This window comes from Nicotiana tabacum, chromosome 4 (genome assembly GCF_000715075.1).
Source record: "Nicotiana tabacum cultivar K326 chromosome 4, ASM71507v2, whole genome shotgun sequence".
NCBI classification, from domain to species: Eukaryota; Viridiplantae; Streptophyta; class Magnoliopsida; order Solanales; family Solanaceae; genus Nicotiana; species Nicotiana tabacum.
Genome location: NC_134083.1, coordinates 118937616 through 118953262, shown reverse-complemented (window position 1 = coordinate 118953262; position 15647 = coordinate 118937616). Strand labels below are relative to the sequence as shown.

The following is a 15647-nucleotide window of genomic DNA, read 5'->3' as shown; positions in this document are numbered from 1 at the left end:
CATGCACAAAGGATTCACCACTTTTGAGAAATCCTTAATAAACCTTCGGTAGAACCCCACGTGACCAAGAAAGCTCCTAACTCCCTTGACAGAAGTAGGAGGAGGGAGCTTTAAAATCACTTCAATCTTCGCTTTGTCCACTTCAATACCGTTCTTTGAGATCTTATGGCCGAGGACAATGCCCTCCTCGACCATAAAGTGGCATTTTTTCCAATTAAGCACTAGGTTGGTCTCTTCACATCGGGCCAACACTTTGTCAAGATTATCCAAGCATTCTTCAAATGAGTCCCTCACAACACTAAAATCATCCATGAACACTTCGAGGAAGTCCTCCACCATATCCGTAAATATTGCCATCATACACCGCTGAAAGGTAGCTGGTGCATTACACAAACCAAACGGCATCCGTGAGAATGCAAATGTGCCATACAGACAAGTGATGGTGGTTTTCTCTTGGTCTTCTGGTGCAATGAGAATCTGGTTGTACCCTGAGTACCCATCCAAAAAGCAATAGTAGGCACGCCCTGCAAGTCTATCCAATATTTGGTCAAGAAAGGGAAATGAAAAATGGTCTTTGCGGGTCACTTTGTTTAGCTTTCTGTAATCCATGCATACCCTCCAACCGGTGACAGTTCTGGTGGGGATAAATTCATTTCTATTATTCTTGATCACAGTCATGCCTTCCTTTTTTGGGACATATTGAACCGGCGAAGTCCATGAACTATCTGATATTGCATAGATAACCCCTGCATCAAGCCACTTGATAATTTCCTTCTTGACGACCTCTTGCATAGCCTCATTCAATCTCCTTTGATGTTCCACGGAGGGTTTGGCATCATCCTCTACTATGATTTTGTGCATGCAAAAGGTGGGGCTTATACCCCGAATGTCAGCCAAAGTCCATCCAATTGCCTTATTCCTTCTTTGAAGCACCGTAAGGGTGGAGTCTACATGCACGTTAGTTAAGCACGAAGAAAGAATAACAGGTATTGTGGAAGAAGGGCCTAAGAATTCATACCTAAGGTGTGAAGGCAAGGGCTTCAAATCCAATGTTGGTGGCTCCTCGATTGAGGGCTTTTTTGGTGGAGTCTTCCGGTTTTCCAAGTCCAAGGAAAGTTTACGGGGCCCATATGAGTAGGATCCCATCCCTTGCAAGGCATTTGCACATTCTACCAAGCCTTCATTTTCATCATCCTCATGGTTTAACAGTACAGTTTCCAAAGGGTCTTCCACATTGATCATGGCACTCGTGTCATCAACTATCACCTCCGTCATAAGATCCACAAAAGAGCAAACTTCGTAGCTATTAGGTTGCCTCATTGATTTGCACATGTGGAACACAAATTTTCATCGCCCACCCGGAAGGTGAGTTACCCTGATTCCACATCAACCAATGCCTTCTCTGTTGCTAAGAAAGGTCTCCCCAATATGATCGGCACCTCATAGTCAACTTCGCAGTCGAGAATCACAAAATCTGCGGGTAGAATAAACTTGTCGACCCGGACTAGAACATCATCAATAATCCCAAGCGGCCTCTTCATTGTTCGATCCGCCATTTTTAATCTCATGGAAGTAGCTCTTGATTGCCTAATACCTAGTGTCTTGAACATGAAATATGGCATCAAATTAATACTTGCTCCCAAATCATACAAGGCTTTTGCAAAATCGGCACTACCAATGGTGCATGGAATTGTAAAGGCACCGGGATCTTCAAGCTTTGGAGCCATTGAATGCACAATGGCACTCACTTGATGAGTCATTTTGATGGTCTCACAATTCATAGATCTCTTCTTTGCTACCAAGTCCTTCATGAACTTGGCATATCACGGCATTTGTTCGAGAGCTTCCACCAAGGGCACATTGATTGACAAACTTTTCATCATCTCAATAAACTTCTTGAATTGATTTTCATTATTTTGCTTTGCAAGTCTTTGAGGATAAGGTGGAGGAGGCCTTGGCAAAGGGGCCTTGGCTTTGTGCACTACCGTTTTCGGTATGTCTATCACGTGTTCCCTAGACGGGTTCATATCATTTTGAGTCTCTTCCTCGTTGTCATCAATATCGATCCTCACTTCATCATTCACATTCTCATCATTCACTTGAATCTCATCATCTTCTTGCAACACAACATCATCACTCACAATCTTCTTTGGATTAGAGGTACTTGCATCTCCACCTCTACCGCTTCTTACGGTCACCACCATAGCATGGCCTATATTTTTTCCACCCTTCGGGTTTACTACCGTGTCACTTGGTAATGCCCCCTTAGGGCGAGAATTCAATGCTTGAGAAATTTGACCCATTTATACTTCCAAGTTGCGGATAGAAGTAGTGTGGGAGGCTTTTTGGGCATCGGAGTTGGCATTTCTTTCCATCATTTGCTTGAACATACTCTCTATCCGTCCCATCTCATTGCTTGAAGAACTTAGCCCTTGTGACGGATATGGAGGTGGATTGTTGGGTTGTTGATACATCGGGGGCCTTTGAAAGCCCGACCCCCAGTTGCCTTGGTTATTATTATTCCAACCCCTTTGGTTTTCATTGCCTCCCCAATTGTGTTGTTGTTGCCATTCCAATTGCTATTGTTGTTGCCACCCCAATTCTGATTGTTGTTCCCCCAATTGCTCGGATTGTTATTGTTACCACTGTTCTAATTCGCTTGGCCTTGGTTGCCCCAATTTTGATTGTTCCCTTGCGATCTCCATTGTTGATTTGGAGCATTGCTCTGTTAACCTTGGTAGTTATTGGCATAAAGAAATTCCTCATTTTGATCATCATAAGAATCGCCTTGATTGTAACCACTTCCACTTTGCTCATATTGATCTTGATTGTTTTGCACTTGTTGACCACGCTGTCTCCTCTTGTTGACCATTAAATTTACCCCTTCCATGGCATTTACTTTCTTTGGTCCCTGAATCTGCTGAAGCTGTGCTTTGGCTAACTGGTTCATGGTAGTTGTCAACTCTGCTATGGCTTGTCTGTGGTCCTGAAGTTCCTTGTGAAGATGGATAACATTAGGGTCCCCCTGAGGAACATTGGCCAGACTTTGCCAAGCGGAGGATGCGTTATCCATTTCATCTAATATGTCACAAGCATCGGCATAAGGCACTTTCATGAAATTTCCCCCTGCTAGCTGATTCACCACGCACTGGTTGGTCGTGTTGACGCCCCTATAAAATGTCTGCTGGATCATTGCTTCAGTCATATCATTGTTGGGGTATTCCTTGACCATTGTCCGGTACCGCTCCCAGATTTCATGTAGGGGTTCATTAGGTTCTTGTTTAAAGGCTAAGATCTCATCCCTCAATGCCTCCATATGACCCGGTGAGAAAAACTTTGCTATAAACGTTTCAGCCAACTCATCCCGAGTGTGTATGGAATGGTTGGGTAGCCTCTCGAGCCAGTCCAAAGCTTTCTCTCTAAGTGAAAATGGGAACAGCCTCAATCTCAGAGCGTCCTCAGATATATTTGTCTTTTTTCTCCCCCAGCATGTGTCTACAAAACCCTTTAGATGCTTATATGTGTTCTGATGGGGAGCTCCGGTGAAGAAGCCCCTTTGCTCCAATAGGGTCAGCATGACATTAGTTATCTGGAAATTGCCCGCCCGAATCCGGGGCGGGACAATTGCACTTGCGCAGCCTTCATTTGGGAGTACCCGGTGTGCTGCCCTTGGAGGAGGAGGGGGAGGGTTTGGAATGTTGTCATTAGCCTAGCGGTCTCTTCTTTGGACTTGAGGTTCTGGATTAACCTCATTCGCATCATTGTCATCTATCTCCTCCCCCAGGGGAATATGTCCGAGAGCATTATTCTGAGCCATTGGGTACCTAAAGCGATTGACAAACAAAAGTTAGAAAAAAAATAGAAGGAAAGAAAAACAAGACACACAAATAGTTAGATAGATAGCCAACACCGTCTAACTCCATGGCAACAAAGCCAAAAATTGATCGGAGCCAACCCTACACCACTATAGAGTAGCGAGGATGGTCGATGCAGTTTTACCCAACAAGGTCGGGATCGATTTCCACAGGGAGTTAACTGATTTGGAGTTAGGTATCTAACTAATCTAGATGTGCGTGTTGTTCCAAATTGCACTTCCAAACATGGTTGTGATTGATTCTATTCTAATTTTATACTATTGTGTGCTAAGAGTAATCTAAGTACAATATTTTTTGTGAAAGTTTTCAAGTGTTAAAAGGCATTAGGGAAGTGACTTCCGCCTAGGTGAGTATCTAATGGGAATCGAGAATCCAGGACAAGCTTGTTATGATTGGGGTCATGATATAACCATCACACATAAGTGCTCACTCTATACTTCTCGGTAGTTTGAGTGACTTTGCCCGATTTGGCTTTCTCAAGCCCAAATGGGTGTTCATGCAATACAAGTGAAATTGGCTCAAGTCGGGTATTACTATCTCTAGGTTTAACCCTTTAATTGGGGCTATCAATATCTTGAGTTCACCCAAATTCCTTGTTAGCCTAATTTTTCTAGATTTAGTCCCTCTTTCTCAAGAAGAACCTAAGTCATAAAGGCATGAATCAGTGTTTGCAACCACTAATTCCGTAATTATAGCATGAATTAGGCTAAATATCACTAACATATAAATAATTAAGCCCTAAAATTCAAGACCCATTAAATACCCACACTAGGGTTGGTTCACAACCTTAGCTATGGGGTCTAGCTACTCATAATAATAGCATAAATCAAAGGTAAAGATGAAATATAAGCCATAATATTAAAGTACAAGATGAAAATCTAAAGTTTGAAGGTAAATCTACTACAAAATTGCCCAAAAAGGGAAAAACCAGCCGTTCACGTGCCCTGCCAAACTCAACTTAACCTAAAATTGACAAAAGTGTCTATTTATACTAAGCTAAAATTTTCGGATAAAAATGCCCCTGCAGAGGTTTCGCGACCGCATAATTCTTACCGCGGCCGCACTCTTACTTTTGCGGCCGCATAATATTGAGCACGGTCCGCGTTTCTTCATATCTGGGATTTGGTAGAGCTTCGTTACGCGGACCACGTAATGTTCACCGCATTCGCGTGAGATTCCTTCGCGGCCGCATAATTTGGACACGGGCCGCCTTCTTCATTTATGCCCAACTTGCGAAGTCTCTGAACCTCGACAAATGCTGTTCGCGAAATTCCAACCGCGACCGCGTCTTTCTTCCGCTCTCAGCGCTCATGTCTGTGCCCAAAAACACTTCTCTGAATCTCTACTTCGCTGTCCGCGAATTATGGTCGCCTCAGCGTTGATCCTTACGCGGCCGCGCTGTTATGTCGCGGTCCGCGCTCTTATTCCCAGTCTTGGATTTGTTCAAGTTTGACTCCTTCATGAGTTAATTATGGCTTGTTTGGCTCATTTTGAACAAACCCTGCCAGCAAGCACATTAAGTTAATTTCCGGGAATACCTTCACGCATTTTTGACCCAAAACCTAAGTAAAAGAGAGCAAATAATAGGCTAAAATCCCTACTTATCAGGTAACTTTCACCCGATTCCGAGTCGTGGGCCTGGGAGGCTTTATTGCATCGTTTTTTCAAACAAACATCAAGTGTGATTTGCTCCATTTGTTGAGTTCACTGAAGTTCTATAATTTCAATTGTCAGTATACATAATAGTTTTTTCGTTCTATTCTGGTAGAAAGTAATCCATAACCTTGGGCAGCAGTATGGTGATTAAATTCCTTATGGACAACAAGCAACTTGTGGGCTCGGAAATGGTTTTCTGTTTTTGTTTTCTGAAACTAACGTCTTCTGATTTTCTGAATTTGAATACAGAATACTAACAATCTTAAGGAATTTAATGCTGATAGAAGATCAGAATGTTAGTCATTATGTGATAACACTAGTGTTGCGGATTCGACTTGAATTCGAACGTTTATTATTATCAAGTTGACGAGTAAATCATATAGAAAGAGAGATGATGAACAAAATCGTCTATCTTGAATATACATGAGGTTTGTAGATGAAATTACCGTTGAGGATGGTATAGAAATGTCACTCATGTTATTTTTCAGATGCTGCTCGGGGGGGGGGGGGGGAGGACAAATGATGACATGATTTTCCCTAAATTCTTCCAAAGTCGCATCCTATTTTGCCAAGGGACACGTTTGTTCAATTATTTTCGGAAGAAAAGACCATAAACGTTGAAGAGAAACAAGCATAAATTACAGGAAAAGGAAAAAAAATCAAAAGGTTATGTTTGAAGCAATTAGAAGGTAGTAAAAAAGTCCTTTGAAGTGGCATGAGAAGAAAAATAACATTGACATCTTGGTTACGTTGATACCGAAATTAGTCAGTTATGCTTTCTGCTATAATAATGTAGAGTTTGACCAAAGGATGTGAACAAGAGATTTAATTCACTAGTTTCGTCATAGAAGGCAGCGGTCAGACCATTATCGAGAAACAGTGTCAAAACTAGTTTCCTGACAGAATAGTCTTTTATGGTTGTTCTTGATTCTTATATCCTTATGCTTGTGCTGACTATCGTCTTTCTCTTCCTTGCTTTGTGGAGTCTTTTATCAAGTCTTGATTTCGTTGATTAAACCTTCCTTGTAGATTTCTCCCGCCCATATCAATTGCCGATCTTCAGTCGTGCTTATTAGCACTCTTTTTTTTCTTCCAAGTCGAATGATTTGCATCATTAATGCTAATTCTTCTTATCTCCTGTCACGATCCGAAATCCGCCCAGTCATGATGACACCTAACCATATCCGTTAAGTAAGCCAAATAACAATCAACACAATTCTACTGAAATTAATATGAAATCAACAAGTGAAGTAAACTGAATTCCCATACAATACTCAATGATTGGTAGTACAAGTCACGAGCCACTAAGACTTAGATTTACAAAGCTAGTATGAAATAAATACAACATCTGTTTGGAATGTACTTAAATAGAATTTCAAATCTAACACTACGATTATATCCGGAAGGCAGGTACATCTTCAGTGCTAGCTTCCGTCATCCACAACATCTCAGCTCCAAGATCTGCACACAATGTGTAAAAGTGAAGTATGAGTACAACCGACTTCATGTACTCAGCAAGTATTATAACTAATCTCGGTGATGTAATAGAAGTAAGAATTATAAATGATACACGCCAATCACCTATACAAGTTCATGAAATTCCAACAAGTGTTGAACAGAAAATATGATCAAATCATGAAATTACAGATAAAAAAACTACCTTGGTGCGCACAATTTTTTTAATGTACTCTGCTTCGTCAACGATCTGGCATGTAAGGAAGTAGGTAAACAAAGGAGGAAATTGCAAGTAAAGATGAAATGCAATAACCAAATCAAATGTTACGGCGTGCAACCCGATCCAAATAGAATTCACATCACAGCTCTCAGGCCCACATCAGAATCTCAGTAACCGAACCAAACCAATAACCAGCTCTCCCAGAACTCACATCAACCAGAAACCCGTCAGCTTCTCATAATGTGCGTGTACATCATCAAGAGAGAAACATGAGAGGCCGACTCTAGGGGAATGGATCCATATCCACACGCTGCAAGGATAACTCGCGTGTTGCACGGACAATTCATGTGCCAATAATAATAATATCTCGAATTCGCATGGACAACTCACGTGTTGCATAGACAACTCACGTGTCAATATCACAATCCGTCCAACATGATCACATGCTTAATATCACAATCCACTTAGTGTGGTCATAGGCTAAATATCACAATCTGCTCGGCGAGATCATAGGCTAAATATCACAATCTACCCGCGTGGTCACGGGCTCAATTTCACAATCCGCCCAGCGTGGTCAAAGGCTACTAGTCCAATCCATATCACACAGAAAATAAATATACAAGAATACATGTACATGATCAATGGATATCAAATCTTATACTCCTAGACTAGTATAGGTGACATGCTAAGGTGTATGCATGTGCAAAGTGTGGTAGCATAGCCTAAATCAGGTAAATACATCACGAAAATACCAATTATCAAGTTCAATCAGGAGATTAACCTCTATGTAACCCTAAAGATGGCTCAAATAGCTCACAACATGAAGCTTATCATTCAATGCAAGACATATCATAGCCTAAGCACTACCCCGAGCATGAATAATACCCTGGTGCATGCACATGAGCTCAATCCTACACATGTGCGCCACCCATAGCACGTAGCTATCACAAATAACTCAGGCAGTTAGTGCCTCAACCAAGTTTAGATAAGATACTTACTTCAAGCAAGCCAAAATAATACTCTAGAAATGTCATCCCGCGCGAAACGACCTCCGAACAGCTCAAAACTAGCCAAAAGAAACTCAAAAATATCAAATAACGCCAAAGGAATCAAACCCAGACGATAAAGGTCGAATCTTTACTCAAATACTCAAAGTCAACCAAAAAGTCAACCCGGGCCCGCACCTTGAAACCCGACAAAACTCAAAAATTCTGACAATGCATTTGAATACGAGTCTAACCATATAAGTTTCATCCAAATTCAACCTCAATTTCATGTTTAAAACCCCAGTATTCATTCTTTTAAGTTCAAGTCAAAAATTCCCAATTTCTTCTCTTCAAACCCTTGATTTAGGTATAATAATCCATGTAAAAACAAAATATATAATCAAAACAAAGATAAAATTACTCACCCTCAAAATTTAGGTGTTTTATCTCCTCCAAAACCACGTTGTGCTCCAAGAACTCAAAAAGTGAAGAAAATAAACTCAACATTTCGAAATTGGATATTTTAATGCATTGCCAGTCGTCCTTCTTCACGACCGCGGTCACCAATCTCGTGATCGCGATTCAAAAAATGTCTAGTACTATTTTACCCTTCGCGATCGCGGACATGAAGCCCTGCGATCGCGATGAACAACTCCATTAAACCTTCAAACTCTTTTCAGACAACCTGTAGTGTAAGTGCCATAACTTTTGTACAGAATTCCAAATGAAAAACAGTTTAATTTTCTGAAAATTAAAAACAAAAGGATACAACTTTCATTTTTGGATCACCTCCAAATTCCTTATAGGTTGCAAAATATAAGCTTCCAAAGTCAGCCCTGGGACAGTAGAAATTATTCTACGCGGTCACGAAAAAGCTACCGCGATTGCGATTCACAAGGCCCAAACATCAATTTGCTCTTCGTGAACGCAGCCCAAAGGTCCGCGATCGCGATTCGCACCCGTGAAGTCAAAAACCAGCAATTGAAAAAGGCTTAGAAATGGTCTGAAACCACCCTGAAACTCACCCGAGCCTCTCGGGACCCCGTCAGAACATACCAAAAAGTCTCAAAACATAACACAGACCTACTCGATGCCTCAAATCACACATAATAACATCAAAACGATAAATCACACCTCAATTCAACCTTAATGAACTATTTCAAATTCTCAAACTTATGTCGAACGCGCCTAAACAACTCAGAATCACCTCAAATTTTGCACACAAGCTCCAAATGACATAACTAACATATTCCAACTTCCGGAGCAAAACTTCGAGCCCGGTATCATCAAAGTCAACTCTCTGTCAAACTTATGAACTTTTCAAACCTTCAAATTGCCAACATTCGTCAACATGGCCAAAACCTTCTAAGAACATCTGAATGCAAATCCGGGTATACACACACGTCCAAAATCACCATCTAGACCTAACGGAACCATCAAAACTTCAATCGAGGTCAAATACACAAAAATTAAACTTGGTCAGCTCTTCCAACCTAAAGCTTCCAAAATGAGAGTCATTCTTCCAAGTCAATCCCGAACCACTCAAAGACCAAAACCGACCATACACGCAAGTCATAATATATCGTGTGAAGCTACTCAAGAGCTCGAACTACCAAATGGGATGCAAATGCTCCAAACGACCGATCGGATCGTTACATTTCCTTTCTTGCTTGCCCTTATGCCATACTGATTTTCCGCTACTCTCCATGTCAAGCTATCTTACTTGAGATCTTGGAAATAAGCTGCCGCCACCTTGATTTTCTTCTTTTCCATTTGAGTGTTTCCCTACATATTTAGCAAATTAAATAGTATTTCACTTTGACATTTAACTTGTCATCTTTAAAATATCAAGACATAAACCTAACAAGATGAACGAAAAGCCGTCAACGGCCGGCGAGGGGCTTTCGTTTTTTAACCAAAATTTCCCTTTTTCTTTTTGTTAAAATGGTTTTTTTAATTAACTTAAGTCAGAAGCGATGTGGCTTTTTCTCATTGGTTAAATCTTGCCATGCCAACGTGTGTGATATATAGGGACTACATAATTTTAACCGATAAGTCTTTTGTATTTGATAGGCATGCATCAGTTGAGGTACCTAAATGAAAAAGTTGTTAACTTTAAGGAACCATCTATGTATTCGGCCTATAATTATCATGGTTCATTGTCCAAAATCTCTAGAAATGTATTGACAAAATCTAAAACATGATACAGATGAATTCGGAACAGGCATTCCAGTTTATTGTGTATTGTTTTCCTGTCATATGTCTTAAAAAGGAAATAAATATGTTACATTTTCCAGTCAGATGCTCTATTTTAGGAAGAGCCTTTCATTGCCAACAATGCAGCTCCATAGGCAGCTTCAGTCTGATCTGCTCTGCACACAGGCAAACCGAGTACTCTCTCTCGTATCTTGATCCATTTTTCATTCTTTGAGCCTCCTCCAGAAGTGATCACTTCTTCGACGGGAGTGGCCCCTAGATCTTTCAGCAACTTATACCCCTTTGCCTAAATGTCAAAACATCAGTACCTATTTCATAGTGTGAAATAGAAACAGGTACGGGCCACCAAACTTACCTCAATGCAAGCAATTGATTCAAGAATACCATGTAAATATTCAACATCATTTTTTGGACGTGGATGTAGCCTGCAAGTAAAATGGTTAGTGAGCAACGGATTGTGTGTAGACGTGCTTTACAGATTGTCTTAACATTGCTTTCTAACACGCCTAAATGGTTAAATAAATCCTTTCTAGTTTGTAATATTTGCATAAAACTGCAAGTTTATAGCTGCAACTTTTAATGACTACAGAAGTCTCAATAGATATCATTGTCATTCCTATTACTGAAGTCATCAAGTAAATGAACTTTAGGCAACATTCTTATGCACTCATGACCCACCATCAAATGGTTGAGAGAATCAGATTTACTTTTCTGCGTAGATAACAGAACACTGCAGAACAGCCATGATACCATCGAATCATCTAATTCCAGTTATATTGAGTACCATTCTTTAAAAGCTAATGTGAAGTTCAAAACCTATTAGCAACTTATTTCCATCTCTAAACTCAACTAAGTGTGTGTTTCACAGCATTTATTTAGTAATGAAAAAGAGAGCTTTGAAGTTTATACTGATTATTGCTATTTTCACAAAACATTAAACTAAATGGCCAGTCATTAACATTTCTCACATCAGCAACCTTATCTGGATGTGGATCCAGTATCAGGTGAAGAATTACCACGGTTGATCTTAGCTCGGCTTCATCTATAAAAAAAACATCAATAGCTTGGAATGCCTGGATGCTATGGGGTTGTGGAAAATCAGGATTCTATTTCAAGACTTCCAAGTTTATTGGATCGTTCGCACAGCCAACTCCTTAGTGGATCAAGTACTCTAAATATGACACTTCAAAAAGCACGAAAGTTAAGGCAGTCAGAGTGTAACTTCATAATTACCACCAACTTACCAAGTCGGATTTTAATTCAGTTTCAACAATGGCATTATCACTTTTTAGCTAGAAGAATAAACATAGTTAACTACCTTGGCTCCATATTTGGATCAGCCACAGGGAATCTTTCACCAACTGCTTGAAGGGGATAGTAATCAAGAGGAGAAGCTTCACGGGGATTTATCTGCTCGCTTAGTTTTGCCAACTGCTCATCTGTGAACAATTGCCTAAGAACTGCTCCCCCTGTATTAGAAGCACCTCCAACCAGCCATTTATCATCAAGACGGTGGCTATATACTCCAAATCGAGCATCTTCTACCCTTATAGTGCTAAGTAGTTTTATGGCAAGTGTTGAACCCAAAGATGTTACCTGAGCACAAGCACAAGAATGTGATTAACTAGACTAAATTAACTTATTAGAATGGAGAACAGAGCTAATTAATTACTCTTACTTGTCAAAAAAAACTGTTAGCATAATAAATATAGTACACAATGAAGTGATAAAGATTCCTTATACATATAGTCAGAAGAGTTTACGAGTAACCCACACCAAAAGAATACTTGGTCGACTGGATGATAAAACTATTATATATATCAACTATGCTAGTTTTATCCGACTATATCTGAAGTGCACAAAGTATCTGCTAGAACTAGCAGCAGCACCTTTCTCATTATATATATTAAACCAACAGAAATAAGCATGCAAAACATACAGCTTTCCCGGGTTGAGTAGCGCGTGCCGCTAGAAATGCTGCTATACTGTCTGTGGTTCCGGTACAGATAACACAATCCTTTGGATAACCTGATAAAATGAAGGATTACATCAATAGCAGTCCCTGATCCCCAAAGCCACCATGTTTGTGGAGCTTCAAAATATAAGTTACCCAATTCAAAGAAATAAGGGAAGAAAGTATTAGCAAAGTTCTTTTCTCTCCATTTTGTCTTTTAAACTAGAAAGACGATCCAATCCTACAGCAACTCAAAGAACTTAATAACATAGAATGAAATATTTCCAAAATTAATAAAAGAAACTCCACAGAGTATGAATTAGCAAATATGTGGTACAACTTCAGAAACAAAACAAAAGGCACTGTAACTCAATAATAATCCGAGTTCACATGATATGCAGCTTCCCTGATTATCATATGCAAAGTGAGACAAAGTCCGCTCCCACGTAAAGAAGATCAATTGATCTTCACATTTCCTCTACCCTCACTTGCCTATATATGTTTATTTCTTGCAACCCAAATAAAAAATAACGGACCAAATATTGTACAAGTCAAATGCAAATACAATTTCGTCCACACTGCACTAATAGTTGTTTACTGAGAATGATAGCACAGCCAAAAACTCGAAGTAAAAAACAAGAAGCATTTCAGTCAATGATAATGTAACTAGCTTTAATCTACTGCTGAACGGGAAGTTGAAGGAAATTAAACATACCAAATTGAGTTCTTATGTCCTCCTTTATACACCCAATTTTAGTACCAGGAGCTTGAACAGAAGGTAAAACATGAGAATATGGCTGTGATAGAAGCCAAGATGGATAGGAATCCGTTTCAGGATCATACCCAATCTGTAATATACAAGTGGAAGCTGAGGTACATTGGTAAACACATGGAAATTAAACAGGCATCATAAGCAGATCTCTTTTTGTGTTTATAACAGTTACCTTCAAAGCATTATTATAGTCGGACACCCCCAGCTTGCCATGAAGTAGCCACAGTAACCAATCTGCTTGATGTAATAATACGGCAGATTCCTTGCTCGAATCATAAGAGTTCCACCACGAGACAAGCTTGCAAAGAGTAGAAGATCCAGAGCAGACCGTGTGTTTTGCAGGAGCAATAGACTTCACCAAGGGCAAAGCATCAGGACAGCTGTCATTGTATAGGAACGGTCTAGACAATGGCCTTCCGCTCGTGCTGTAGGAAAATCATATACTGTATATTAGTCAGGCTAGAAATGGTAGTTAGATGAAGACAAGGAAAGTAGAAAATGTTCCAAGTACCGACCTGTCCATGATGATAGTTGTTGCAGAGGTCCCGTCAATTGCAATGGACGCAACAACTGGGCGAAGACTGGTTGGGACATCATCAAGGAGTAAAAAGAGTGTGTCTTTCCATGATTGTATCCAATCCATTTTTTCCTCCTTCTTTCTAGTAAATAAAACAAGTTTTGGAACATCAGGCATGTTTCAGCTCAAAACAATCATTTACTACTCCTACTATATGTTTTACGCTAAATTTGCGCACATGTCCATAAATCCTAGATCGTCTCAATTCTTGTGAATAATTAAGCTTACCATATAGAGGGGGTACTCTCTCTTCCCTTCAGCATGAATGCTCCCTTCATTGTCAATAAGAGCATACCGAGCTCCAGATGTTCCAAAATCCAAACCAAGATAAAGCTTCTTTCCACTTTCAAAATCATCAGCTTTATATTTTGCAGAAATGAACCTTCTTCGTTTGCCAAAAACATCAGACTCCATCATTCTTGAACTTAATTTTCTCCAACTGTTAAAATGCACAAGGAACAATGATGTATTGAAAATGGTAGTTGCCATTCTTTGACTTTGAGCAGTGTTAACGTTATCTCTTAGCAGATAACATAGGAGGAAGGAAGATGATTTTCTGCCAACGATTGTTTGAGCTGAATACGACGGTTGACGACAAATGAACGACGTCGTCCAAAGGAAGATGCCGCCAAATTTTCGATTGGGTATAAAGGCCCTTTTTCATGTGTGGTTTACAAATTGGTCTTTATCATCGTGGTGAAATGAATGATGGCAGGCTTCTGCTCGATAAAGTTAGCGGTATTATCACTTTTAGCCCGTGCCAGAAACTATTTATATTTAAAAATCAAAAAAGTATATAAAATTTATATAATTTTTGTATATAACATACATAATGTATATATATACAAATAATATACAAATTTTATATATTTTTTCGGTTATTATTTTTACAGTGGCTATTTAATGTCATTTTTCTGATAAAACTCTCTTGCATTATCATTGAGGTGAAATGAGGAATCTTACGGAAATGCCCCGAATAAATTATAACTTACCAATCTCTAGCCACTAATTATATATTTATCAGAACTAGCTAATCACATACAAAAATTGAAAAACCAAATAAATAAAGATTCTTTCTCTCCAAGATTCACACACAAAATCTCCTTCTATATTTATATGTGCGGTCAGCAACATTAGATGCAAGTCGGGAAGAAAATTTTATGGGTAAGGTAGCAAACAAGCTGATGAAATGCAAATACATATATATATTGGAGGTGATTTGGTATCAAAATTTGCAGTTAAAATCGAGTTCAAAAAATATTCTGCAACACATATATCAAATATGTATCACACATGTGTCTCACACACAAATATGCATGGATATACATGTGATACACAAGTGATACAAATATGATACATATGTGATACACAAATAATACACACTGTGATACACATATCATCTTATTTTCTATTTCAAATTTTGAGTTTAAACTACCTCAAAGCTCTACCAAATCATCCCAAAATTGAGATTTAAACTCCTTATGATTTATCCAATCTATTCCAACAACACCCCCTCAAAAGAAAGCAAATATTTGATATCTTTTGGCTACAAATAGCTAATTGGCTAATATTGATAATATTTTATGAATTGACTGATTTTTGTACTAACTTACTTATGGGCTGACATAACTGGTAATTTCCCAAATTAAATCATAAATAACGGGGGAAGTGCATATATACCCAAGAAAAAAAGGTGCACATATGCTCGATTTAATGTCACCATTGAAATCATACCCGTAATTAAAAAAAATTGCAAGTTTACCAAATTCAATATAACTTCAAACATAGAGGTCTGAAGTTGTAAACATATAATCTGAAGTTGAGAGATTGAACTTCAGGCACTTATGGCTGAACTTTTTTCTTTTTGCCGAAAAAAGTACAGATATACCCGATTTTGAGGGTACCATTAAAGTCATACCCGTATTGTACAAAATA

General features: G+C 39.2%; 1 protein-coding gene across 2 annotated transcripts; it reads right to left on the bottom strand.

Moving 5' to 3' along the window:
• Positions 1 to 10351: 10351 nt before the first annotated feature.
• LOC107807835 (D-ribulose kinase) lies at positions 10352 to 14388 on the bottom strand. Of its 2 annotated transcripts, none has more exons than XM_016632274.2 (8): positions 13941 to 14388; positions 13651 to 13794; positions 13308 to 13560; positions 13079 to 13211; positions 12349 to 12437; positions 11728 to 12005; positions 10765 to 10834; positions 10352 to 10695 (listed from the first exon to the last, which is right to left on the bottom strand). In XM_016632274.2, the coding sequence occupies exons 2-8, from the start codon at positions 13776 to 13778 to the stop codon at positions 10504 to 10506; spliced, it is 1143 nt and encodes a 380-aa protein (XP_016487760.1). In that variant the 5' UTR covers positions 13779 to 13794; positions 13941 to 14388; the 3' UTR covers positions 10352 to 10503. The 2 variants fall into 2 exon arrangements, with proteins under 2 accessions (XP_016487760.1, XP_016487759.1); XM_016632273.2 differs by having other exon boundaries at positions 13651 to 13790; positions 13941 to 14387.
• Positions 14389 to 15647: the final 1259 nt, after the last annotated feature.

Coding starts and splice junctions, on each gene's coding strand:
- LOC107807835 (XM_016632273.2), bottom strand. CDS start 14,201: ATGGCAACTACCATTTTCAATACATCATTGTTCCTTGTGCATTTTAAC. Junction 13,561..13,650: donor ACAACTATCATCATGGACAG/GTCGGTACTTGG, acceptor ATTTTCCTACAG/CACGAGCGGAAGGCCATTGT. Junction 12,006..12,348: donor CTACTCAACCCGGGAAAGCT/GTATGTTTTGCA, acceptor GCTTGTGCTCAG/GTAACATCTTTGGGTTCAAC.